Source organism: Rhododendron vialii, chromosome 9a (genome assembly GCF_030253575.1).
Source record: "Rhododendron vialii isolate Sample 1 chromosome 9a, ASM3025357v1".
NCBI lineage: Eukaryota > Viridiplantae > Streptophyta > Magnoliopsida > Ericales > Ericaceae > Rhododendron > Rhododendron vialii.
Genome location: NC_080565.1, coordinates 34,666,287 through 34,694,253, shown reverse-complemented (window position 1 = coordinate 34,694,253; position 27,967 = coordinate 34,666,287). Strand labels below are relative to the sequence as shown.

Here is a 27,967-nt window from a genome sequence, read left to right as displayed (position 1 = left end):
TGGTGAAAGATCACGATCTACTCAACCCGCGCGCTTAAACGTCAAACCATGCTTGAAGTACTATTGGAGAATTTTCAAACCAAAGAGATGGGCGATTCACTGACGATGTTTGTATTTTTTTTGAAACGTGTTAGATTGTGAGTGGCCGGCCAACCATACATTCAATTAATTTGTCAATTTGTGATCAGCTCGATGAAAGATTAATCATGATCTAGTCAACCCACGCGTAAACGTCAAACCATGCTTGAAAAAATCTTTGACAAATTTTCAAACCAAAAAAGATATGAATAGTCAAACACTTTGGCCTTCCCTCCAATCCCCCTTCTAGCTCCTATATAATCCCCACACATGTATAAACAAACCATAATCTACTAAATTAACGTACATCTCTCTCTCTCTCTCTCCTAGCATTTGTAAAAGGAATCGGGGTTGCTATAGTGCATTCTTGCGACAACTTCTACATCTGAATTTCCGATCACAGATCTCAACTCTCTCCTCCTTTGCCTTTCTCATCCGACAACTTCGGCCAACGATTTCAAGATTTTCAGTCCATTAGGGAAGAGGGGTATATAGCGCGCAGTAGTAGTAATCATACAATGGCTGGAGGAAGCGAAGAACGTTCGTTGGAGGACACGCCGACCTGGACCGTGGCAGTGGTCTGCTTTGTGCTGGTTTTGGTATCAATCGTCATTGAGCATCTCATTCACCTCATTGGCTCGGTATTTCCATCGTACTCCTATTTAAGTTATTACAATAAATATATATCTAACGTGTGCTGTAAAACGAACACCTCATGTCATCTGTACTCAAAATGCCTCTACCTCTATTCTCGGGTAATATTAACCGCATAGGATTGCACAAAAGATTCTCCTCCAAAAGTGATTATTGTGCAATTCAGTGATTGAAAATACACGGCAATAGAGGTGCATGCCTTTTTTCGGTATAGAATATTTGATCTCTGGAGTGAGTCTCAATCCTTGGAAAATCAATTTTTTCTGAATTATCTCTCTCTCTCTCTCCCATAATTTCATCTGATTGGCGTGCACTTATTTTGTTGAGCCCTTGACAGTGGTTAAGAAAAAGACACAAGAGATCTCTATATGAAGCCCTCGAAAAGATCAAGGAAGGTAATTATCAATTAAAGTTAAACCCTTTGGATCAAGCTGATCATCACATGCAGATCGAGTTATGAAAATTGTGGTTAATTAATTAATTAGTTAGTTAATTATGAACAGTACTAACGTTTTTCTGTTTTTATGGGGCTGAAGAGCTTATGCTGCTAGGGTTCATATCACTGCTCCTAACAGCAACCCAAGATCGCATTGCTGGAATATGTATTCCGAAGAGCGTCGGAAACTCTTGGCATCCGTGTGACAGATATCATTCCAAAGAATATTACGGAGATAACTGCTCAGCCAAGGTATGAAATAAATGATTTATTAGTACTATTTCAGTACTCGATCTACTTGAACGAATCTATGAAAAATTGGATATTGGCCCTATTACAGGGTTCGGATTCTCTGCAATCCATGTTTTGAACTAGTCGATCGGGACAGTACCTCGAATCTGAATAGTTCATTTTGCTAGAATTAATGGTTCGAATTTGTTTCGTTATCTGAGTGAATCAGAAACATTTGTTATATGGATTGTTCCGTCAAGTTCGAATTAAGGATTAGAGAGGATCCAATTCCACCATGAAAGGTGGACGAATGAAATTCTTGCCAACTTGGGCATAGTAAAGTTTCGGAATCTTGATCATTTACTACTACGAGAGTGTCTTTTTCACGGAGCCTTTGTGAACATCCTGTTCAAGGAGCTATTCAATCTTGCGCGTCCATTTTGGCTTTGGACAGTCCAGATTTTAATGAAATTTTTCCGGAAAAAAGTTAATCACAATCAATTATTACTGGTCATAATTGGTTTTCAATCTGAATCGTCCAAAAACACTTTGGATGGCCGCGATTGAGCTTTGTAACTTCTTCTTTACGGAATAGACGTAAAGAAGATTTTCTCCACTACTACAGTATATGTTTGAGATATTAATTTGTAGTACTTGTGAATTTAATAACATTTTCTGTGTGTTTTTCAGGATAAAGTGCAATTTGTATCTGCATACGGAATCCACCAACTCCATATATTCATCTTTGTACTAGCCCTTTTTCATGTGCTCTACTGCATCATCACCTTAGGCTTGGGAACACTTAAGGTAGCTAGATACATCATACATACCTATATACTCAAAGACTACTCTCTCTCTCTCTCTCTCTCTCTCTCTCTCTCTCTCATAGTTAATTTGTTGGAGTTGTAGATGAGAAAATGGAAGACATGGGAGGATGAAACAAAGACTCTTGAGTACCAGTACCAAAATGGTATGTCTCCTTCCAATTGAGCCAAATAAAGAATGTCACCAACATATATAATGACACTTGACTACTTGAGATTTCATATATCCTAACCATGATATTCAAAATGCAGTCACTCTTGCTTATTTAAAAAAGAAAATTCCCACAAATTATAGCATCCGTAAATATGAGAATACGTCTCTTTGTGAATAGGTCCTTATACCTATCAGTGTTATATATACTATGTGAAGCAGTGGACTTGGTCCTCCAGGAACTAGTCGAGTTGCGCCTACGTAATCTGGTTCTTAGGCCTTGGGTTATGAAGAAAAATAAGATTGTGTATTTGTTCTGCAGATCCGGAGAGGTTTAGGTTTGCAAGGGAGACATCATTCGGGCGTAGGCATTTGGATTTTTGGAGTCACTCACCAATTCTACTTTGGATAGTAAGATCTCGCAACATTTTTTTGTTTTATAATTTGATTTTCATGCATCAATTCATGAAGCGGGTTTCTTTCCTCCTCCTTTTTTTTTTCTTCTCGATGTACCCCTATCGAGTTATTAGTATATATCTTTTTGCTGATAAAATTTTCTTCCCTTGGAAGAAGACATGGCTTTAAATTTCATATCCTCGTGTGTTGCTAAAACTGATAAATAATATCTGGGGCTTTGCTCTGTAAAATTGATTCCCTAAAAATTTAGTCAAAGTGCGCGTAAATTATCAAAGCGATTTAGCTTTTTACTCGGATCTTCTGTGCAATATTTTTAATCAACCCATCAAAATTGGGCCAATGTTGTTTGAAAAATAGCTCTCTTATCCTTGGGCCTGCTTTTGGCCCAACTTTGATCTTTGACGCTCCCACAGCTCTGCAACAAGAAATGTACATTAGTTAATCCTATATTAGTCAACTTGAAAATAATTAATTAACTGGTAATTATGCACATCACATAGCTTAATTTATTTGTTCCTTAATTAATCTTTGTTTTCTTAGGTTTGTTTCTTCAGACAGTTCTTTACGTCAGTTACCAAAATCGATTACCTAACCCTGAGACATGGCTTTGTCACTGTAAGTAATTGTTTACTTTGATTGATTTAATTAGTCATCCCATTTAAAGCCTTCAATTTCGAATTAATTATTTCAGTTTCACTATATATGAAGTGTTCTTAATTCTAATATCTGGTGGATTACGTAAATTCTAGGCACATTTGGCACCTCAGAGTGAAATGGATTTTGACTTTCAAAAATACATCAGCAGATCACTCGAAGAAGATTTCAAAGTTGTCGTGGGAATAAGGTTATTAATCCTATCAACTATCGCAAAACCGTGGTTTAGTTAGTTTGATTGATTGAGATTAATGCTACATAATTAAATAGATTAATGCTACATATATAGATTTCAGTAATTGTTTTTTTTTTTTTTTTGGATAAGCAATTTCAGTAATTGTTGTTTTGTGCTTATAAACAACGTACATTTAATTATCTGTTTGCAGTCCGATTATATGGCTCTTTGCAGTGTTGTTCCTTCTAACCAATACCCATGGTAAGCCACTCTACCAAGTGACTCTTTAACTTAATTAATCTTGTTTTCATAATTATTGTGTGATTATTCATTTAATGAAATTGTTATTCTTTTGAGCAGGATGGTATTCATATTTCTGGCTACCATTTATCCCTCTAATTGTAAGTAAAATAAACAATCATGATTTTCACTTAATCTTTCTTTCTTTTGTTGCTTTTTCTTGTGCATAAACAAATTTTGATGGGGATTATTTCATTGCAGATACTCCTAGTCGTGGGGGCGAAATTACAAGTGATCATAACAAAAATGGGTCTGAGGATTCAAGAGAGGGGAGATGTGGTTAAAGGTGCACCGGTGGTTCAGCCAGGGGATGATCTGTTCTGGTTCAATCGCCCTCGTCTAATCCTCTTTCTGATTCACATTGTTCTCTTTACGGTATGAGAAATGTTACGAAAAATGCATTTCAAGTCCTAACGATCGATGTGCTCTGCGGTGACATTTTGGTAATTATAAATCACCAAAAATCACAAAAGGCCACATCATTCTAATTCTGATCATTAATTTCATGCCGTTACTTTCATCCATCATGAGACAACTTTGTTGCTTATATAATATATATACGTCATGGGTCTGATTTTTCTATCTATTTTCCTTTTTTTGTAGAATGCCTTTCAAATTGCCTTCTTTATGTGGAGTTGGGTAAGCAAGCAGTCTTATTCAATTATTTTGCCCGGTTTTTTTTTTCTTTTCGATAAATTATTTAGTCAGGTTATTCTCTCTTTTATTCATTTTTTCTTGTTCGATTCGCTAACAAATATTTTTTTTTATTCCTCAGTATACATTTGATTTCCGGTCTTGCTTTCACAATCGACTTGAAGATATAATCATCAGGCTCTCAATGGGGTGAGTTCCCCAAGTTTATTTACTGCGCACATAAAAACAGTGAGGCCCCGTTTCGCTAAGGGAAATAAGTATAATTTTTTGTAAAATTAAAGATGATGTATTGTGAGAGAATGACATCGTATCTCATAAAGCGGAGCATAAGTACTTAAAAAATAGTAAGAAACTTAGGGAACGGAGCCTGATTCGTTGATGAGAATTACTATAATAGCCTTCATTTTTTGACTAGCATCTCGTTTACGTACCACTGCAGGCTCATCATACAGGTTTTATGCAGCTATGTGACTCTTCCTCTCTATGCCTTAATGACACAGGCAAGTTAGCAGTAACCTTTGTCAATTTTATTAATTTCAGATACACTAAATCTGGACAATGCAAAATTAGAAATGCAAACAAAAAGGAAAATCTACTTTAAAAAAAAAAAAAAAAAAAAAAAACGAAACCTGACTAAAGCGTGGTAAAATTCGTAGAATTTTGACGGGATTGATGGCTACAATCGTCAATTTTGATCATCTCGTGGACATGTGTTTTCCAAATGGGCAACGTTAGACTAGGTAACTTGCCCAATTAGGCCTAAGCGGGCCTTACGATATATGGTCTCAATCTTAGTCGTATAATCCTTTAAAATGGCTCACGCTCTCGCTCTCAATTCTTACTCTCACAGATTTTACTAGTATTTTGAGAGATGTGCCATAAAGGCGCTTTTCAGGCTCGTATTCACGCTTCCGCTCGCGGGCGCGATTTACTATGTGACTTAGGTCTCAACGTGTCAAAATTGTCTCAAAAAGCTTATGTTGTCCAACGAAACGAAGGTACTTGAGCTGAGATCACGATCACGCATGTTGAACCCTTTTTATTGATCGAAGCGTAGATTGAACAATATATCCACGTAAATGTGTATTTCGTACATGTTTCTCCGGTCGTAATTACATATTCTAATGTAGCATAAAATGGTTTTACGATAGCCAATATCTTGACCGATCGATGTTATTAGTCTCTCTTCTCGACAAGTTCGATAAGATACTTTTTCATGAAATCATATATCTTTACGTTCGTCCAATCCAAATATCAAATTAAGATAGCCTAAAAAAATTTCTTGAAAGGTTGTGAATTTTTGTCTCCCTCTTTTTTTGTTGTTGTTGTTCATTTGGAATTTTTCACAGATGGGGTCTACCATGAAACCCGCCATCTTCAAAGAACAAGTGCCATCTTCAAAGAACAGCCGCCAACTGGAGACCGCCACATGGACGCCGTTCTCGAGCCGGCCCGGAACCCCACTCCACGGCATGTCCCCTGTTCATCTCTTAAACGGCTACAATGACAGCTCCGCCGTTGATAACAACCGTCAAACATCGCTGAGAAAATCCGATGCTGACATGATCGAAGAGTGGGACCCTGAAATCGCAATCCGCAATCATGATGATGGGGAGGAGTCTAGAATGAGTAGATGGAATGATCAAGTGAGAGATGAGATTGGAGAAATTGGATCGACGCAGAGGCCAAATTCGGTGTTGCACGCCCCCGTGGGTGGCGGTCCACGGGAAGTTCGCATTAGTTTGGGTAATTTCTCGTTCGGGCAAAATCGCGATCGTAAATAGAATTTCTCTTTTCATGTAAAAGAAAATATTGTACTAGTAGTAATTTTTTTATTCAGAAATCTTGTATACACGTAGAGTAAAGTAAGGGGACAGGTCCAATGAAATAGGATCCACATACTTTTCCTTTTTTCGTGTAATAATTTAACCTTTTTGAATTTGATGAATTTAATTTAACTGGACTCTCCTCGCGTAGCAACCTGATCACCTTCTTGTTTATCATTCTTTCGAATTTCCGTACAAATATATATTAAGAATGAAAATTCCGATTTGATTTTTACGATAACCGTGTATTGTGAAAACGAGCGAAATACGAATTGAATTCGAGTGGCTTGGGTCGATTTCCGAGTCTTTCAGATGTGGACGGATTATTCATCGTTTTTTCTTTTCCAGAGTGGCAAGACCCAAAGGGGGGAGGGAGGAGTACTCCTTTTGTTTCAGAAATTCTAGACCGACTGTTTTTCTTCATCTTTTTTTCTTTTTCTTATTCCTTCCTTATGGGCTATTGGGTTGTAAAATGGGCCAAATTGGATTGTTCAAATAATTTATTTATCGGCTTATATTTTGGGTGGATGTTCATCATTTTGTGAGCTTATATTTTGGGTGGATGTTCATCATTTTGTGAGCTGGGTGTTCATTGATGAATGGACTTGGTGCTCAAATCAAGGACTACTCTAAAATTTCTACATGTATTATAGCAAAAAAAAAAATTGGGTTGTCATGTGTCTACTTTGCAGTGGCTGTGGAGCTGCCACTGTGGTAATAGATCACCTTTAATTCAAAAAAAATTATATTAGTACTACCTCCGTCCCATGCAAATTGTTGTGTCTATTTTCTTTCTGAGACTTCTCAACAAATTGTCTATATCTCATAATCTATAATATTTTTGGTGATTTCGAAATCTTTGTTTAAAAAAATTAATCGAGATCTATCAACTAAAATTTATATCGAATATATTAAAATATTATAAATTTAAAAATATAAGCAATTTTTTGAGACGTTCTAAAAAAAATATGCACAACATTTGTGGATGAAAAGACTAGTTATTTCTTTTAGCGAAATGGAGCTTAAATCTTGGCGCTGTGCCTTGAATGTCTACTCTAAAGTCTCCCCCTTATTTTTAATATTAGTTTTAAAACAAGGGAGAGGGGTTTTTAATTCCAAACTTAATAAACTTGAAAGAGTCACCCAACTACGTGAGTTGACTGTATGATAGGATATTAGAATGTTAATAAGTTAGATAACCTGCGAGTGCATGAACTCTAACTCACAATTTCATCCTTGTAATATTTGAGTTTACTGCTCTCCCTATATATTCATATTTTGTGTAATTATATATCTTTACTAGTATTTAGTTAAATACAAGTTTAAATATATATTGTCATCCTATCTTGTAGATTATATACTGCCACATGTATAGATAATGAATCAATTACGTTATTATCACTTGTAGAAACGAATTTAAAAAAAAAAACCCAACTGAATCCAATTTTTAAGTTCTTGGTTTTATTTTCAATGCTTTTCACACACTTTTTATTTATTTATTTATATTCATAATTTTTTAGTGTTGAAGGCACTAAAAAAAAAAGAGTGTAAAAATTAAAAAAAGAATGTGACATTTTTTTTAAATTTTTTTTATCGCCATCAAGAAAACTGATGTGTCGGGGGTGTCTCCAGAGAGGGAGAGAGGAGAGGAGAGAGAGAGAGAAGCATCACCAATTCTATAATCAATCAACAGAAACCAAACTTCTTCCCCCAGAAACGTCATTTTCATCGACATCAAACCTAACCCAATATATATTATACATCGACCCGTCAATTCTCTCTCTTTCTTGTATATATATTACTCATCGACTCATCAATTCTCTCTCTTTTTTGGTTCATTGACTCGTCGATCGGTCGATTGTTCGATCAATTGATCTAATTTAACGGCCATGGAAGTTCGTCACACTCCGGCGACGGACAATTCGTCAGTCCCTCAGCAGCAGCAGCGGCCGTCGCCGTCAAAGCAGCCCAAACCCTCTCCTAACCCCGTCGACACTTCTTCCGTCTCTCAAAGGTCTTTCTTTCTTTCTAAAGGTCTTTTCTTTTCTTTTCCTTTTGTTCTGTTCAGTTAAAATTAGAAAAGATCTGAAATTTCGAACCTTGATATTGATTCCTATGTTGATAAAGCTGTCATCTTTTACATCCGTCGAGTCTGGTAAGGCACTGTTTGGTAGGGAGAAGATTGTTAAGTTTTGGGTTTTTGGAAAAATTGTGTTTTCCTCTCATTTTCCTACAGATTTGTTAGCCACTAAATGGAGGGCTATGATTTTTGCTCTTTTCAATTTCCTTTGAAAAGTATCACTGCTCTTTTCAGTTTCTTCCTCCTTTGGAAAGTACCCAATATTCTCATCCAATTCTTAATGGTTGTCGAGAAATTGAGGGAATAGCGAAGAAGGATAGAAAGAATTAAAAATTTTGAATCTTTTCATATGTTGGGAACTTGGGAGAGAAGAAGGGATCACCAATCAATCATCTTTCTACTCATTTCAATCTAGTAGGCACTGTTTGATAAAAAGTTGAATACTATTAGATGTAGGGTTTACAAAATCTGTTTTCTTTTTATTCTCCAAAAGGGACGAAAAGTATCCTCAGAAACTATATGGAGGGCTAAGCTTTTCTCTATTGTAGTTGCCTTGCGTTTTATTGATTTAGTTGTCATCATTGCAATTTCTTATTTCTGTCATTATGTTTCTCAGGCTTCAGAAGGAGTTGATGTCTTTAATGGTAAGCCATCTATTCTCTGTTCTATTTTTGAATTTACAGCAATTATGACTGTATGTGTGTACATGTGGATGGATAGAATTAGAAGTAAAGTCAGTTTTGCTTGTTTCATGTTTATAATGGTTACTTGTAATGCTCGACTCAGGTTTTGGTTTCCTATTGTGATAGTCTACAATTGACAATAGCAATTCGTGTGTCAGGTGGCATGGTTTTTTACTTTTTTTTTTATCACCTCATTAGGCCGAAGAGTTATCGGTTTGGTAGATTTTCTAGTAGAGAGGATGAACTTTCAATAGCTGGGGTAGTGGATGAATCCCAAGGCCCTCCCATTGTGGTTGTGCTCATTTTGCAAAGAAGTATAAATGGAGACTTTTGATGTTTGTTAAAGACGAGAGGTATCCCAAACCAAGAATCTTCTACTGTTCCTTGGCAGAGGGAATTAAATGGTCTGGATTATTTTTTGTAAATGCTATATTTTTTGTGGGCCATTAGATGATATGCAGTAGTCCAAAAGCATCAAAATTGATGCTCCTCAGATCTGACTAGTAAGCAAACACACTGGTATAACTTCCGAGACACAAGAATCCAGAATAAGGCTCCAGAAGCTATCACAAACACTCCCTAAGACCATATGTGATGGTTCTATCATGTGATGCATTCATTGTTCTTCATTTTACTTGTAAGATTGGTGGATTGCAGAGTTGGCGGAACTGTAAGAGAAGTTGTGTGATACGAGGGAAATATGTAGGGGGAGGATGCGTTTGGCTGGAAAAATTTGAGGTGTTTTTAGGTGAAATCCTTGGATGGGGACTTGATAAATCAGGGGTTGAGTTCTTCCCTTGGAATGGGATTTGTACTGTTGGATTCTCATGGAAAGATCCTAGCTATTTAGAATTTGATTCTGAGATGACTTTATCTGCTTGTTAGGTGCTGCAAGTGAGGTCAGAGTTACTATGATATTCTCATTCACAGTCGCGTTGTCAAGTATCTGTGGGTGATGATTTTTTTGTCAAGGTGTTTTGTGCTTGCTGTAAAAGTATGACAGATTGGGGAAAGAAGGGGGAACAGTGGCAGTTAGAGTTGGGAAAGAGAACAAGAGAAGCCTGGTTACTTGCTTCTGTATGTGTTATGCATATATTTTGGGAAGACGGATTATCTTTCGAGGTGATAGAGGAACTTTGTTTAAAATTGACGATTAGTTGTTCTGTTTCCTACAATTCTATAACTGGACAGAGTGGAAGGTAAAATCATCATCTTGATCAATTTTTGAACTTTTATTTTTTAAGGTACTATTCAAGTGCATTACTAGAAGATCCATTTGAGTTCTTCTCTTGCTTCCTTTGAATACAGATGTCATCCCCTCTTGAAACTTTCTTTCAGAGCTTACTAAGCAGAATAAAAACATTACTGGCATTGGTTCTTCAATATTTAAAGCAGTTCTAGTCTTCGTCTCATATTATAAATCTAGGATTTGTTGTCTACTTTCCGTGTTTTCTTCACAACTACTGTTTGTCTATGCAGATGAGTAGTGGAGACATTGGAGTGTCTGCTTTTCCTGAAGGTGAGAGCATTTTTGCGTGGATTGGCACAATTGAGGGCGGGAAAGCAACTATGTATGAGGGTTTATCGTACAAACTATCTTTGCGCTTCCCCCTGGACTACCCTTTCAAACCACCCCAAGTGAAGTTTGAGACGATGTGCTTCCATCCAAATGTCGATCAATTTGGCAATATTTGTCTTGACATTCTCCAGGTATTAATGCACCTACTGTACTGTTCTTAGTGAACTTTGTGCTAACCAAGATAGCCCAGCTCGAAAACTTGGAATTTTCATGCAGTATTCGACATCTTTAACTACGTAAAACATTGTTTCTCAGAGGAAAAAAAAAAAAAACTGTGTAAAACAGATATTAATTTCTGTCTTGTTCAAAACTCGATTTGCCTTCCATGTCTTTTGAAGTGGTGGATTTATTCGAATGCAATACTCAGATGTTTCCTACTGAGCAGATTGAAAGACACAAAATGGCTTAAAATCTGACTATGTGGTCGAGATGTTTTCATAATATTTGTTCGTATGAATAGCAATTGAAATTTTGCTGTTTCATTCTCAGCTCATATAGCAAAAAAGCAGATAGTTGCTCAACGCCATTTACTGCACGTCACTGAATTGCCTCTTTTCCATATGTTACGTTTCCTAATCAAGGTTTTAATGCTATCATATCCATGTTCTGCATCAGGACAAGTGGTCTTCAGCCTATGACTGTAGAACTATCCTTTTGTCCATCCAAAGTCTCTTGGGAGGTATGTTCACTTTTCCCTGTGGAGAATTCGGATAACTTTTAGTCGTTTGACTGGTTTCTCTAACTACAAGTTCAACATGCAGAGCCCAACACCGAAAGTCCTCTCAATAGCTATGCTGCAACACTGTGGCAAAACAAGGAAGGTTAGGTTTCATTTCTTCTCTACCCCCAGTTTTTGTGTCCAACTTTTATTTTGTTTTATCCTGTTTGATGTGAGCTTGTTTGACCCTCACCTTCTATGTAGATGTTCTTGTTTGATACATTATTTTTATGGGATGCGCACACATCAGGGCATGTGTCAGACATACCTGACACCATGTCTTACGTTTTTATTATTCTCAGTTTAGTCGGATAGGTTGGGCCTGGCGACATGCCGGGGCCGCATTAAGGTTAGAATGCATAGTTGAAAAGTTGGGGTAGTCAAATTGCCATGGATGCTTAGTGATTGAACACATATATAACGAATTTCTCTTCTTTTCTTTTTTTCACATCTTCCTAGTGTTGATCTAATTTTCATTGTTATCCCTAATTTGCTCAATGTTTTAAGTATTTCATGTATTCCCACAAATTCCACAATATATTGTGTCATACGCAATGTGTCCTCAATCTTCGTGTATCCTAAATTTTTGGAAAATATCATCCCCTCTTGTGTAGTGGCGTGTCCGTGTCCGTAACCGTCCTTTTAGTTGCATACTTGCGCATATCTGATTACCAATTGGAGGTATACTAAGAATGACAAATGAGATGCCTACATTCTCTCTCTCTGAACTTTTAGATCCTGTGTCACTTTGATTTCATCTAGGACGAATTTCTAATACAATTTTCTCTAAGGTTTTTTCTCCCGAGTAGAAGAGAATTTGTTATTGTAGATGTGGTAAAATAAGTGCTCCATTCTAAAGGTTATGCACGAAGATTGATAAAGGATCGCAGAAGATTGACCTCTATTTACGCTTGCATAAGCATGATTGACCGCAGAAGCATAACTATGATACTAACTCTGAGTAGGCAACGGAGAGTCATTTTGACATTATTGTAAAACAAGGTGGATGCTCCAACTAATCTGAAAGAGTCATTCTGGCTTTTCCTCTTGCAGATTACAAGAAAATGGTACACAAGCACTATTTTGATGGAGAAGCAATTGAAAGCTGATTGATAGATATTTCTCACAAATGAGAGAAGTGACTATCATGCTGCCATTAATTCCTCTGATAAAGCAAGCTCTTGAAACAGAGGTTGATTTACTGGGAAATGGAAGGTACAGAGTTCGTTCCTTGAATGACATTTGAAACATAGAATTTGTAATTAGCATCAAGTGTACTCTTCCGTTTTCTTGTTTAGTTGAACATTCTTAATACCAAAAGAGCATTGATTTTGCTGGTGTTAAAGTGGCGATCGATTTCCTTCTTTATGTTTTGTATAGTTCGTTTGTACTCCTGTGATCTTTTTGGTGCAACAGACTCAGTGACCAAAAGGAGAGATACGTTTGGCTATACTTGCTTATTGATTGAATTGATAAGCAATAATCAGTTAACTGGAAAACTTTACAACCCATAAGGAAATGGGGAACCAAACGGGCCTTTAAATCCCACAACGTAATTTCTGTCGCACAAAATTTACCTACTGCGACGTTTTACAGGGAAAAAAAAAAACAAAATGTCTTTAAATCTTGAGAATAGTTCTTACATTACCTGGGCGTGATACGGATAATGGCATATCATCGCCTATGGATAATAGCATGAGAAAACAACAGTTTTAGTAGCAAAATGGGTTGTACTCGGGGGCAAACATGCAACAAAACTGCCCCCCCCCCCCCCCCCCCCCCCCCCCCCCCCGAGTGCTCAGAGAGTGATCCAACACCGGGGAGTCATCTTTCAAGCAGTTAGCAGCTCAAGCATAGAGACGTCTACAGTTCATTCTTAAGATTTGAAAACGTTGGAAATTTCAAGACCTTAACCAATTTCCCAAGGAAAAGAAGTCCGGTCGTGGTGATGACCACCTGGAAAACAGAGTGCAGTCGTCGACAGTCAAAACTGCACTTTTTGTACAGAAAAAGGTAACACATACCCCATATGCGGATTGTTCGAGGTAACCGGCTGTTATGAGGATCCAGGCACGAGGAATAGTCCTGCACACAGATTCACAAGGAAAAAATAAGTGATTCAACAAAGGTATCTGGAATTAATGTCTTGAAGGCTGAAACAGCTAAATTATAGAACAATATCAACATCTACTTCTGACTACTTGTTTTTCATCAAGGCAGCATACATCAAGGCAGCATACCAACTAACGGATCTATTTTTGAATCTGAACTTTCTCACTTCCTATTTAGATGTAGAACACATGATACACATCGGCATATCCTTGTTCTCAGGACGAAAATACCCAGCAGGAATAAGTGCAAGATAAGGGACAGCAGCGGGAGAGATTTGAACAACAATGTGTCCACTGTACTACGGCAAGAATTGTTTGTAGGAGGCGTCGCGCTTGTTTAGAATTGTTTGTACATGTTGCTGCAATATTTTATCAAGATCAACTGAAACTACATTGTCACTCTCACCGTCGTCGTCATCATCATCGTCGACTATTTGATTAACCAACCATTCATTAATAGATACTGTAGCACTGAGATTCCGTGGTGGTGCTGGTTTGGAATTTGAAGGGGTTGCCGGGCATAATAAGTTCTGTGGATTTATTTCGAAGCAAAATTAGTACTAAATCGTATCTTTTGATTATATGTGTAGTTCACTGTAATTCCTTGAGACCCAGATTGCCCATTAACAAAACATCAAAATGATTACGCACCAAGGGGTCGCCCCAGTGGTTCGGACAGATGTCTAGGCTTTGAGAGTACTCCTCAAGGTTTGGGGTTCAATTTCCCACCGGGTGAGTACCCTGCAGTAAGTGGGGGGCCCTTGACTGGTGTTGCCGCGCTAGCTCCTCCGGAGGTTTGGATTGCGCAGTTGGATCCGTATAGTGGCTTGGTTGTACGACAGTTCCTCCGTTAAAAAAAAAAACACATAAAAATTGATCGTGTGAAGTGGGATGACGCCCGTGAGTTTCCCATCAACCTCAGCCGCATCTTATTGTATCTCACACTGAAAGTTACATCCATACCTGGCTGTACATACATACATACATATATACAGTCCGGATCCAATGACTGTATATATATAAAACCTCAAAATGACATGGATTTTAAACCAAACTAGGCATTTTTGTATTCTGAATAATGAAGTTGGCGTCACACGGGTTGATTCTAGGTTTCATCTGATCGGTTTCTCTTGTAGGATATCCTAAACAAATCATCTATCCAAGTAAAAATGTTAAATTAGATTGATTGAGTGATAATAATAGCCTCATCCAATTAATTTGTCTTAAAAATTAGGCAATTATTTAGGGCATTGATAATGCCTCTCCCCAAATTTATAATGCCACTCTCCAGGGGAGTGGCAAAATCAATTTCATATAGGGATCGATAATGCCACTCTCCAAATTGACAACGGCACTCTCCTTTGGAAGTTGCATTATCAATTTGGGAAGTGACATTATAAAGTCTCATTATTTAATGTGATAGTAATTATATGACCATCGACATCTAAATAATCTCATTCATTACACGAATAATATTTGGTAGGTCCAAGTTGTAAATAAAAAGATCAAATCAGATCATTAACCCAAGGGATATGACCGAGTGGTGTGGGACAACAACTAAAGGGCTTGCCCCCCGATAGTGTCGCAAGAATTGAATCTAATGAAGGCCAAACGTTCCAAATCTTAGGGTGGTTAACTTCAGGATCCCAAAATTAGTCGAAGTACAAACAAGTTCATCCCGACACTCGGTTATTTAAAAAAACCAACAACAACAAATCAGATAGTTGGAACAAGCACATTAGCACACAACGGCCTCGCAATCACTCTCTGCCTCACATATCACTCTCAGCTGACCGATTAACGGAGTGTAAAAACAGAAAGTCTACGTCCATCGCTCAATTTTTACTGCTTCCCTCATCGCTCTCAATTTCACCGTTCAAAAGCGTTTTGTACAGTCCAGAAAAGAGCGGTGGGCATAGCACTGCTAGTGTAAAAATCCTTGTCCTCAGAAACCAGATTTTTGATTTCTTTCTTAATCAGAGACGACCTACGCCACACATGATAGAATTCATATATAACAATAGTCCACTTGATATTTCATGCATCCCAAAACGGATTGACTATATACACGTGGCCCAATCCCAAAGCAGATTTCAACTCCCTTCAACCAATAACAATCAACATTTGGATTCTCCTATATCCACCTTTGCACATACTTGTACCACTCCCTTGCCCACTTCTTTCCTTCACAACTCTCACTTTTCTCCTCTTCTTCTTGTTCATTCTCAGAACCCAGATCATCTATCTAGCTCTGAGAAATGGCATCGAGGGCACTGATGAGCTATGGCGTAGCCGCCGTCTTCCCGCCCTTCCTGTCTTCCGGTACTGGTAAGTACTCCAAATTTGGTGGTGGAACGCGGCCGATGCGGCCGAATGCAGGACGCATTACCATGATGGCCGCTAACTGGATGCCTGGCCAGCCACGACCACCTTACCTTGATGGCTCTGCTCCCGGGTAAACATCTATCTTATTCGCTCTTCTTCATAATTCTATTATTCCAACTATTATTATATATGTTCTTAGTGTTCGATCCGTTTGAAAACAATAACCAATCCAGCAAGTTTTCAAGAAAACATGCCCACAATCTTGTGTCAACAACAGTACTGCTTTGTTGTTTTCATGTCGAATATATCCGATTAGCGAGATTGGTCCAGCGAGGAGCGTTACTGGAACTGAATAGCTGTTGCAAGTTACCAACAATTTTGGTTTGGATGAGTTGTAAGTGTTTGTTTCTCTTGTGCAATTCAGCGATTTCGGATTCGACCCGCTTGGTTTCGGTGAAGTACCGGAAAACCTCGAGAGATACAAGGAGTCCGAGCTCATTCACTGCCGATGGGCTATGCTCGCTGTAGTAAGTTAAATTTCGATTGCATTATTTCTGTGTTGAAGCCCCAATCTTTTCCTATTTCTCCCAAGAAGAGTGTTAAGAGTGCAACTTGTACAAAATTTTGGCTAGCGAAAACGTGCCCAAAGACACGAATTAAGGGATTTCCTTGAATTAGTTGGTTGTGTGATTCATTTTGCAGCCAGGGATACTTATTCCAGAGGCACTGGGGCTGGGCAACTGGGTGAAAGCACAAGAGTGGGCAGCAATCCCAGGCGGACAAGCCACCTACTTGGGCCAGCCAGTCCCTTGGGGCACCCTCCCCATCGTCCTGGCCATCGAATTCCTCGCGATTTCCTTTGTGGAGCACCAGCGCAGCATGGAGAAGGACCCCGAGAAGAAAAAGTACCCGGGTGGAGCTTTCGATCCACTCGGATACTCCAAAGACCCCGTCAAGTTCGAGGAGTACAAGGTCAAAGAAGTAAAAAACGGTTCGTACCCTTGTTCCATTTCCAACACCTGCTGAAATGCTGCTCTAACAATTCATTAGACACGATCTCAAATATCAACTCACATGTAGCATATTGTCCTGTCCATATCTATTTTTTAGCCTCCCAATACCATTGCACTCTTGTTCAACGATTGATCAAGGAATACTCGGAGACACGTCAACAAAAAATTCGAACATGAATTTACTACAAAAACAATCCCATTAATGAATACGTACATTGAGAATTGTATCTAGACGGTTTTGCATTTGTCGATATAACATGTTTCATTATCTGAACTGGTTATTCTGTTTTGGGTAGTAAAGAACTTCTTATGGAACTGAACTTAATCGATGGATAAAAACTTGTTTGTGTCTTTAATGTACTTATTGCATGTGCAATTATGTATGTTTCAGGACGGCTTGCCTTGTTGGCTTTCGTGGGAATCTGCGTACAGCAATCGGCTTATCCAGGAACAGGACCGCTGGAGAACTTGGCGACTCACCTGGCCGATCCCTGGCACAACAACATCGGCGATATCATTATCCCCAGAGGGCTTTTGCCTTGAAAGTTGTAGCCATTACCCACTGTAAAACTCCATGTTACACTTTGTAATGAAGCAAAATTGCAGAACATGTTTGATCTCTGTATGACTGTGCAAGTTCTTGTGTCCTAATCTGTAAGCTTTCTGCTAGTGGTATATATAGTAGTTTTCCTCCAGCCCCAAGTCCAAATATTTGCAAGTTCTGGTGTCCTAATCTATAAGCTTTCTGCTCTTCCGGAACTACCGAAAGTGATGAAAACAAGTGATTTGTTAAGTTACAGTGTATGTTAATAACTTGGAAAGACGAGATTGTAAATGACTAAAAATGCTTAAAGCGATTGGATAAGAAAATTCTCTATCTTAAGATCCTATAGATAACAGAGATAAGAATTCTAAGAGCATCTCCAACCCATCTCTCACTCTTTCTCCATTTTGGAGACTCAAAAAAATATATTCTATTCAAAAGGTAATTTTGGAGAATTAACAACTCCAACCCAATTCTCCATTTTTCACCTCCAAAACTCCCCCCAATTCTTACTCCATTTATTGTTCGATATTATTATTTTTCCCTCTTTTCATTAGATGCACGTTTTTTTTTTTCTCATTTCAATACGTTATTCAAACCAATAGATAGGGATAGTGTTGTAAATGAGAAAAAATAATACTCCGTATTACGAGTTCAAATGGTTTGAATATACATTTGATGTTATTTCAAAATGCATTTACGTATACTTTAGACTCATTTTGAAGGTATTATTATTGTCTTTTCAATAATACCAATTTTGTAGAAAAATGATGCGTAATGCAGAAGTTATATGTAATTGACGAGATCGATTCTAGCAAAAAAGTGAATAGAATATTAGTGAATAAGAGAAATGGAGATGGTCTCGATTTGGGAGGTGATTCTCCAAATATGGAGAATGAGAATTGAGTCTCCAAAATGGAGATGGGTTGGAGGGCATGGATTCTCTAAAATAGAGTTTTATTGTGCCCAAATGGGGATGGGTTGAAGATGCTCTAAGGGAGTAGCAATCCCCCTACACTTACTTTGGAAGCGATTATATTACTAAGGGGGGATTTGGATTGAAAAGTTATATAGTAACTTAATTTGTCTTTATTCAAAAAAAATTCGCATTTGTTAGTTTTGTGTCAAACTTTTGTGATTTATTATTCGTCTCGGTGAGAGGAATAAAAAAAGTATAAAATTTTGATCGAAACGCATAATTTTTTTAAAAAAGAAAAAAATAAGTAAAAAAAGGGTTGTCTTTTTTACTTATTTTTGTTTTTATTCAAAAAATTATGAGTTCTGATCAAAAATTTTTACTTTTCCGATTTCTCTTGTCGAGACAAATCAATAAGTTACAAAAGTTTGACGCAAAATAAACAAATGAAAAAAAAAATTAAATAAAGACAAAAAAAAAAAAGAAGTTAACTTTTTAATCCAAACCCACCCTAACTTGAGATAAAAAGAGCTCCTCCCCCAAAGTGCGCCAACGGGTGGAACTAAGCTAAAGCTAACAAGGCCTCACATATGCAAAGGCTGACCCCATTGGAAAATCAGGTAGCTGATCTTACTATCGACTTACGAAAATCCGAACATATGAGGGTACCCTCACCTAATAAGATTCAACAAATCGTCGAAATGCTCCGGGAAGAGTCTGTTCTGGAAAAGCTACGCACAAATAGAAAAGCACAACCAAGGATATGGCAGAAACAGTCTATTTTACATGGATGAAAAAGAGGCGTTGGTTGAATTCTGGGAACTCGGATATATCAAAGGTAAGTGTCTTGTACTTGAGGGAGATGGATGACTGGAACTCAAAAAGTAAAAAATAAATGCAAAGACAATTACTACAATTTCTTAAATTGATTAGCAATGTATAATTATACGGTATAGATCATTTCTTGTTTCTCAATCTCCGAAGAATGCCGCGTCGTATTATAGTAAGTTCTTTGTTCCGAACATTTTCTGACAGTAGTCGGGATCTGTAAAATGAACAAATGAAATCATGAAGTGCAATTGTGGAAGGCTTTAAATTTTCTTTCCTTTTCTTCTACTCCACATGTATGTTAGAGATTGTTACTTTCGGCACCATGTAGCCATTTGCAGGGAATTCAGCTACCAACAAGGCGTTGGTTGAGTTCTCGAAAATCGAGATCTTGTCGGACAAGGCTCAAGTTCGAGAATTCATAGCACCTAAACATACTTTTAGCACTGTCCACATGTGGTGGGACTTTAGATTCAGCCCCTACACAAGTGCGATGGAAATCCCCTTCTGATAGCGGTGTGGTGTGACGGGACAATACTCTCCGGCGGAGGTGACGGATACCATACTTGCACTCCCATTTTTTTCAATAAAAAAAAGTTACAGTAGATAAATTCAGCCGTCTATAACGGACCCATCATTAAGGTGCTGTTGCTTTGTGTGGGCTTTGGTTCCGATAGTTTGGGCTTCATATGTTCAGAGATGGCGCGTTGGTGTACTTGGATTTATTTCATGGGAAAATGACGGCTCATGACATATTTTGATAATTAATACCCGCAAATAATAAGCTAAGAACATTTGTTAATGTTGAAAATGTCCTTAACATGTATTAATTATCAAAACACGTCATTAGCCGTCATTTTCCCTTATTTCATCCTCGAGGCCCAACATTCACTATATAGACTGAACAAAAAGGCCCAATATTTTATCAAATCAGATTTTGAGTTATTTTCCAAGGTATTTCTAATGCCAAAATCGTTTTTGTTTGTGTCAAAACCATTGTGCATAAAAGCCAAATCTTACCTTTGGTACAAGGTTTCTAGCTATGCACTACAGTCTTCTTCTTTTTTATCAGCAAATTTTTTTATTAATCTCCGAATTCAAAAATTACAAAGATTAAAAATACAAGGGCACAAGAAAATTAAAATTACTTAATCTCCAAAAATACTCGAGACTTAAAAGCTGGTCAAAGACCAACAAAAACCTAAGACACCCAAACCCGAAAAACAAACCCTAACTGCTGCTAAACACCTGATTTGCCATCCATCACACTTGACTGAATATGAAACGCTTCCAATGTTGCCACGAGAATTGCCATGAACCCGCCGTATGTTGCCGGTTCCAAAAACCAATCCGTGAGATGTCAGCCACAAGCACCTCGCATCCAAACCTCCAAACTGCCACCCATGACCACCCCTCCGCCGTGACCACCCAAAACCCGCCATACTAGCTCCTTGCTTCCAAAGACCACTAAAAACTCCACCACCACTGCCAAAAAACACACACAGTCCTTGTACCTTGCCCATGATACAAGGTTTTTATGCATTAAAGTTTTGGTACAAATAAAAACAGTTTTCACATTATCATTTTCCATTTTCTAACAAGAGCAGATAAGATTTTACGTCTTCAATAACAAAAAAAGTTCTCACACAAACAAATTTTCGACGCGCCAAAATGTGAAAACTATAATGTAAAGGTAAACGTTACTGTATATAACAATGAGAAATTTTCTCAATCTCACGCTGAAATACTGTTTTCTGAATATATATATATATATATATATATATATATATATATATATATATATATATATATATATATATATATATATATAGTTTTTTCTTCGCCAAGAGTCCCAATTAAATGATATTGGCACACTGGTAATGAATTCAAGGTTAATATTTGTTTACACCCAATTTTGACCAAAATTTAGAGACATAGATTAATTAAAAAATTAATGGTTAAAGAGCCATTGTTTTCTATCATTAGAGGAGTTGTGCAATGAGCCACACCAAAGTTCCATGAGAACGGGCCAGTTTAATACTCAAGGAGTTTCATCAACTAAGGCCCAATCTGAATTTACCTTGGGCCAAAGTTTTCAGAAGACCTTAAAATCTAAGAGCTTACTTCCCGGGCTTGGGCCTGTTTATGGGCCTTATAATAGGTCCAAATCAGTTAAAATTTTCTTTCCAAGTCTAGGTTAAGAAGACCTAAACCTTTAGAGGTCCAGTTTCACATTCTATGTTCTTTCCATATTCTAGAATGTACTTGAACCAATCAAAACATGGTCCATGGGAATATGGTGAGGAAGGGAACATGAAATAATTGTTTAATGGCCAGAAAAGTTTGTGAGTGGCAAAATAAATTGCCTTGGAATGCAAGCAGCTCAAGGCCTTTCTTCTTGATGAAGGAAGACCAAAGGTGCTTGGCGTACATGTAAGCTGCTAGAACAAGCAGCTCAGCCAGGCCAAGGACACATGACGTCCATGCAAGAAGATGATTCAAGTAGGTCAAGGCCTTTCTTCTTTATGAAGGAAGGCCAGGGGCAATTGGACTACATGCAAGCTGCCAACACAAGCAGCTTGCAAGCAGCTCAAGCAGTTGTGCTTCATATTCCTGCGTACTTAGATGCTGGGAATAACAAGTGGACCCCTCGAAAGCACCTCAAAAGCCAATGAGGAGGCCAATAAGCCTGGATGTTCTGCAACAACTGAAAATTCCTTTTGCTTTATTAGTTTTTGTGCAAGAAGGAAGTTTTTTCAAGTATAAGCCGATTTCTTGGAGTGAAAAGCAAGTTATGGGCAGGTGGCAACTTCCCATTATTGCATTTTCAAGCAGCTCAAGGCCTGGAACCTCTAGCTATAAATACCAGAAATTCAGGCCTTGGCAAAGGTCCAGCACCATCAAGCCCTGCGCTTATTAAAATTATTTGTCATTTACTTTCAGCAAAGTATTGTATTTCCTTTCCATCTAGCTTAGCTTAGATCTTGTTATTTACTTCCTTGTACCAACTTCGTTAAACCATTAATGAAGTTCTTTTACCGTTAATGACGTTCTTTTAATTTCATCGCATCTTGTTTCTTTTATCCATTTTCTAACAACGGTTAGGAAATATTTAAGTCTTTATCCAGCGAAGGCAAACAAAGAACCTTCACGAGGCCTTACCCTTTGGGCCTAACACAATCGTTTCGAAAGAAGTCAGATTTTTGGGGCACGAAGGCCTTGAAATACAGTTTGGACTGCATTCTAGTCCCGGCACATCCGCTACATTAGCCAATTTGGTTTTGCTTTTTTGTGAGAAACAATATTACGGATTTTATTGAGGTTATGAGTTTCTTGTAAAATGTTGGGAATTCAATAAGGTCCCGTTTCCACCAACAAAAAAAAAACTAAAAACCTAAACGCATTTTACCAACTGATTTCTAATAACAAAAAAGTTTTTACCAACTCAACAATTTTTTCACCAACATACCTAGCAAAATATTTTTCACTATTGAAAACAATTTGATATTTCTTAATAACTTATTCACTATCGAAAACACCTAACAACTTTTCAACCACAAATAAAAATTTACAAAATTTTCATTACCGAAAACACCCAAAATTAGGCACACACCGAAAAGAGGGGTGAGTTGTGTACCATAGTACTTTTGGTGATGCTTCAACTATTTCTTTATTACTAGCAGGCTGAGGATAGGCATCCCATCCGTATAATTGGTCACTTCAATAGGTACATTTTGTCAATAACCTGAATGATTAAACCCTGGCTGGAGGAACCCAGGAAGATGGTAAGATTAGGGTTTGCACGCCACATGACTACATGTACCTGCAGGGGAGAGAGAGAGAGAGAGAGAGAGAGAGAGAGAGAGAGAGAGAGAGAGAGAGAGAGAGAGAGAGAGATGCGGCGCCTGAGTTTAGTAGGAGGAGTATTAAAAGGTGCTGTGGCAGTTCATGTTGGGAGGTTCCAATTTCATGCGGATTGGAAAAAAGTTACTACTTGCCAAACACACCTTTTAATTTGCAAGTTAACCCTCCAATAAGAAAGACTTATTAAAATTCGAATTCAAACCAATATAAAGTTTTCTTTGACTAGCTAAAAGTAGGCCATTTGTTTTTTTGTTTTTTTTTGTCTCGTTGATCGAGTTAGAAGTTATCCCTCCTAGAATTATTAGAACGGTCACGATTACTATATGCATGAGCTTAAACAAACAAACATCCCGATCCATATTAATTAAGTTTGAGTTCAATGTTTTAACACATTGTTGATCTCATGGCATTCAACTCGATCTTCTACGTCAGTTTAGGACTACCAACGTGGCAACGTACTCAATATAAAGGGTTTTTTTTTTTTATTTTTTTTTCTTTTGGATTCCGTTTGTGTGATTTATTTCAGGTCCAACTTGATAATGACAATTATTGATTTTGTTGAGTTTGCCCATTTTTTGTTGTTGGTAATGCAAGGTGTTCAAGGTCAGTTTGCGCGCAATTCGAATTAATCATTACAGTTCTTCTCATAAACGTTCACACGTTTACGCGTAAGGGTATGGTAGCCTTGAAATTTTAAATTAATTAATTAAATGTCGGTAATGACATGCTTGAAATATTTTATCTACTGAATACCATTACCATAGTGCTGCATATCTAATTCTTTCAAGAAATAGAACTTCGGCAATCATGACTAGTCACGTTTTAATAGGTTTTATTAAGCAAATTTTGGGCTCTGCGAGATGGACTCTAACATTGATTGTAGTATACCTTATGCGACGCTGTGGAGATTGAAACTCAAGCCACAACCGCAATCCATCTTCTGCAGGACCAATGCTTGAACTCCGATTGCAGGTCTCTAATGGAAATATTAATTCCAATCATTGAAGATTAGCCATGCTGTCACGAAGCCAACCGGACAACAGATCCTTGTCACAGTTGTTGCTAGCTAATAGTCCGAGAACGCTTTTTTTTTTCTTTGATCCTCGTCCGAGAACGCTGAATAATCACTCGCCATAGCTGCGCTCTTGCACTCAATTTGGGTTTTGTTAGCTTCAATTACAATATTCCTAGTTGCTAGTGTTGCTCTTTTTCAATTCCAACAAAGACTTTGCTGGGGTTAAATTACTAATACCCAATGACTAATTAGCCCAACTTTATATGCCCTGCTTAACCCCCCTCACCCCAAAAAAAAAAAAAGAAAAAAAGAAAAAATAGTAGTTGATCATGAGTAGTCTCAGACAAATTAAAAAAGATCAACTACTAGTTGGTTCAAATTAATACTACTAGAATAGTTTCCCAATCCCATTAGTCAGTTTTTGTAAGCAGTTCGAGGAGGGGAGAGAGAGAGAGAGAGAGAGAGAGAGAGAGAGAGAGAGAGAGAGAGAGAGAGAGAGGAACTAGGTGGTTAGAATCTAACCTTGATGAGGACACGAGAATCCAAACAACATAGAAAGGGAGCTAAAAAGTACTTGGGGAAGTGGTGATATTGAGGGGGCCGGGGAAGGGTATGGCATGGGGGCCCTGGTGGGGCACTCACTGTAGCTCACAGAACCAAAACCCAATGCCCGAAGAATAAAAACATACTACTACTATACACATAAACCTGACATAAGGATTCCCACACTTGTTCCTTCCAACCCTCTACACGATAAAAACTAATATTCCTTCCCCATTTTCAATCCCTTCATTTTCTCCCTCTCTCTCCGTCCACCGTTTTCTTCATTTTTGGGAACAAAAGTACTGTGTTTTTCCTCTCTCCATTGGCATGTTTTTGGCAGCCTTTTCGGACATGGGAGGAGGAGGAGGAGGAGGATTAATTGATCAGCTCCTGTATGTATCATGCATAGCCGGATTAATGGGATTCTCTCCTTCGGCTTCAAATATCTGTCCTCAAAGATCTCTTCATGATTCAAAACGGATATAGCAAGTATCATTCATTTTTATTATGGATTATTCTAACCTTCGCCCAAAGGGTGTACGATAATAGGTAAAATGTGTATCGATATTCAAGAAATATGCATTGATAGTTATAAAAGTGTATTAATATCCGTGAAATATGCATTAATATCCAAACTTATTTGAAATTACAACAATCCAAACACAACACCAAACACAATCTCTCATATACATGTGGGGTTCACACATAGTAGTATGTGTGGGCCCCATATATATATGAGAAGTTGTGTTTGAATTGTTGTGTGAGTAGCATTTTTGTTGAAATTATTGGTGTATTATCCTCCACCTAATAGGCGGAGGTCAGCAACACCATTTTATTATTTGATTCCGATTTATCATCGTTGCATAGGAGTAAAATAATAACAGAAACCATATTATCCTACTAGATCTCTACACCTACCAACGATTTGCAGAATGCGTGGTCATTTTCTTCTATATCAATTATCGATTTAGAGGAATTTTCAAGTCCATAATCCACCCAAATCTCTAGAAGAAATTACTGAATAATAATTTAATAAAACGGATATCACTACTATGGATGGTCCAATCTTAATAAACGAGTATTTCCTCTAGTGTAGCCACATTTGCTTAATACTAGAAATAAAATGAAATATTCCGCAATTGAAGTATAGCATCTAATATTGCATTAATCGAGAATACTTTTTTCTTTAAAAAGCTCATTCGTAAGAGTATTTGCAAACAGAAAAGATATTGGGCAGCTTCATAAAACAATTGATCAGCATGTATTGATGAGTGTTTGAGAATCATATTTGATCATATATCGAGAAGTGTTTGAGAATCGCATTTGAAAATAGAAAGGATATTGGGCACCCTAGATATTTGATTTGTGCATACGCTTAGCTATATATTTTTAAGAAACTTTAAATTTAATATACATATATTTATCTAAAAAAAAAAACTCTTTTATATATACACAAATTGAAGTGAACGTTGCGCTCCAAATGGACAAACGGGTCTCTAACTCCAATGCTAACGGGTCTCTAAATTCTCACATTCCTTGCACTTTTTTTGGCTAACGATATGATGTAGAGGCCTTTTTTTTTTTTTTCTTCTGTTTTTCTGTTTATTTTTTCTATTTTTTTGCATTATTTTTGTCTTTTATTATTATTTCACTTACTCCAATGCCATCGAGTACGCTTTATGATATTCTCTGAAGGGTTTTTAACTTTTGTGTTGGTCTTACGTAGAGAAGAAGTATTCTCTTTGTACCATTTTAAATGTTCTCTACTAAAATTGTGTAACTTTCAACTCAAAATAAAAAAGAATGGAAATTAATTAAATTTTTTTTTTGCACCATTTAAAAGTACTCACTAGGATCTTTTGGACGTGTAAAAATACTCGGAAAAAATATTTCCGAAAATGCTTTTTGTAAAGTCAAAATGCACAACTTTTCATAAGGAACATTTAAAATGAACCCTAAGGTCCAAGGGGTTGTGAATAAACAATAAGTGCTCTTTCATGTGGTCACATGTTCCATTTTCACGGAGGGTAAACATTTCAAACCTTGGGGCCACTGGGGGTTATGCCCGGTCGTTATCCTTAGGACCCCGAAATTAGTTAAGGTGTGCGCAAATTGACCCGAATATCTAATTATTTTTTTTAAAAAAAGAGCATTTAAAATGGGACCTGCAAGTAGGCTGTTGCTATAGCTCCATTTGATCGAGCACCTGCCTCACACATTTTGAAGATAAAGATTTTGGCTTTGGAGTGGCTATTGTCAGGTTTGGTTATCAGTGAACACATGCAGTGCAATTTAACAGTGGTGGACCGAGTGAGGGATCACGTGTCCCCACTTATTTTCACCGATCTGTACATATAGAATTTTTTTTTGAATTCATCTTAGATCCTATGTAAATAATCGTAATTGTTTGTTTTTTAGAAAATAATGTTTAAGCCTTATCTAAACGATATCAGCTCAATCGGAAACCACCAAGCGCTTGATCCATTCTTTCAATTTTCGATTCAAAATTTAGGATTGTGAATTCTGAATCAAAACATGAATAAATAATCAAGCACTTAGTGGGGTTCGATAGAACTAGTTTTTTAAAGAGAAAAGCTAAGAATTTGTTATTTACAAAATTAACATGTTCGAACATTTGCGTGAGACTCAATGTGAACCCGCATGTTGCATTTATAGACTTTTGGTCCCCGAAATTTGTACGTGTAGAGTTATTAATACAAAAAATAGATGATGAACACGTGCTAATTTTTTTAACGCATGTAGTCGAGGTGCACAAGTTTGCCTAAGTAACTAGTCATTTTAAAATATATGCTTTAAACGTTGTTATTTTATCATAAATGCGGAGATTATTTTGGTATGATTGTGCTTAATTGCAACTCATATTTTATCATTATAAAAAATTGGTACTCCCACTATATCAAATTCTTGAGTCCGCCAAATTATATATAATTGATCACATCAACAGATTTTTTCAACTCTCCTGCTGCGTGCTTGTGTGACAAGTACTACCTCTATGGAATTTTTTTGTGTATCGGGGAATTGCAAATCGAATTAATTCCAAATATATATAATTATATCTTAGCTAGCAAGCCCTGGTAATTGACGCTCATGTTTTATTACACAACCCTATTATCGGTGTTCGATCGATCCACTTGAATTTTTTCAGACAAAAAGTTTATGTTATTACTTTTGTTGGGAGGGTGCCGATAATATCATTTTAAGTGAACGTACACAAACAATTAACATAAACTATATCCAATGAGAGATTACAAAGCAGCATGACATCTCCGTAACGGTTCCGAATTCTTACCGGTGAGAGTCTTTGAGCAAAATCAAAACCATCAATTG

General features: G+C 37.3%; 3 protein-coding genes across 3 annotated transcripts; all 3 read left to right on the top strand.

The window, feature by feature from the left end:
- Positions 1-387: 387 nt before the first annotated feature.
- LOC131299831 (MLO-like protein 12) lies at positions 388-6,358 on the top strand. The gene is made up of 15 exons (XM_058325402.1): positions 388-719; positions 1,070-1,127; positions 1,269-1,420; positions 2,078-2,206; positions 2,309-2,369; positions 2,697-2,785; positions 3,332-3,406; positions 3,541-3,635; positions 3,832-3,881; positions 3,981-4,021; positions 4,122-4,295; positions 4,524-4,559; positions 4,696-4,763; positions 5,014-5,074; positions 5,924-6,358. Exons 1-15 carry the CDS (start codon positions 597-599, stop codon positions 6,356-6,358), a joined length of 1,647 nt encoding a protein of 548 aa, XP_058181385.1. The 5' UTR covers positions 388-596.
- A 1,652-nt stretch (positions 6,359-8,010) lies between these two features.
- LOC131301262 (uncharacterized) lies at positions 8,011-12,805 on the top strand. Its single transcript, XM_058327447.1, has 6 exons — positions 8,011-8,414; positions 9,097-9,124; positions 10,643-10,873; positions 11,358-11,421; positions 11,504-11,563; positions 12,514-12,805. Exons 1-6 carry the CDS (start codon positions 8,290-8,292, stop codon positions 12,567-12,569), a joined length of 564 nt encoding a protein of 187 aa, XP_058183430.1. The 5' UTR covers positions 8,011-8,289; the 3' UTR covers positions 12,570-12,805.
- Positions 12,806-15,615: 2,810 nt separating this feature from the next.
- On the top strand, positions 15,616-17,604 carry LOC131301261 (chlorophyll a-b binding protein 6, chloroplastic). The gene is made up of 4 exons (XM_058327446.1): positions 15,616-16,026; positions 16,321-16,423; positions 16,599-16,887; positions 17,301-17,604. The coding sequence occupies exons 1-4, from the start codon at positions 15,830-15,832 to the stop codon at positions 17,450-17,452; spliced, it is 741 nt and encodes a 246-aa protein (XP_058183429.1). The 5' UTR covers positions 15,616-15,829; the 3' UTR covers positions 17,453-17,604.
- The last annotated feature ends 10,363 nt before the right edge of the window (positions 17,605-27,967 follow it).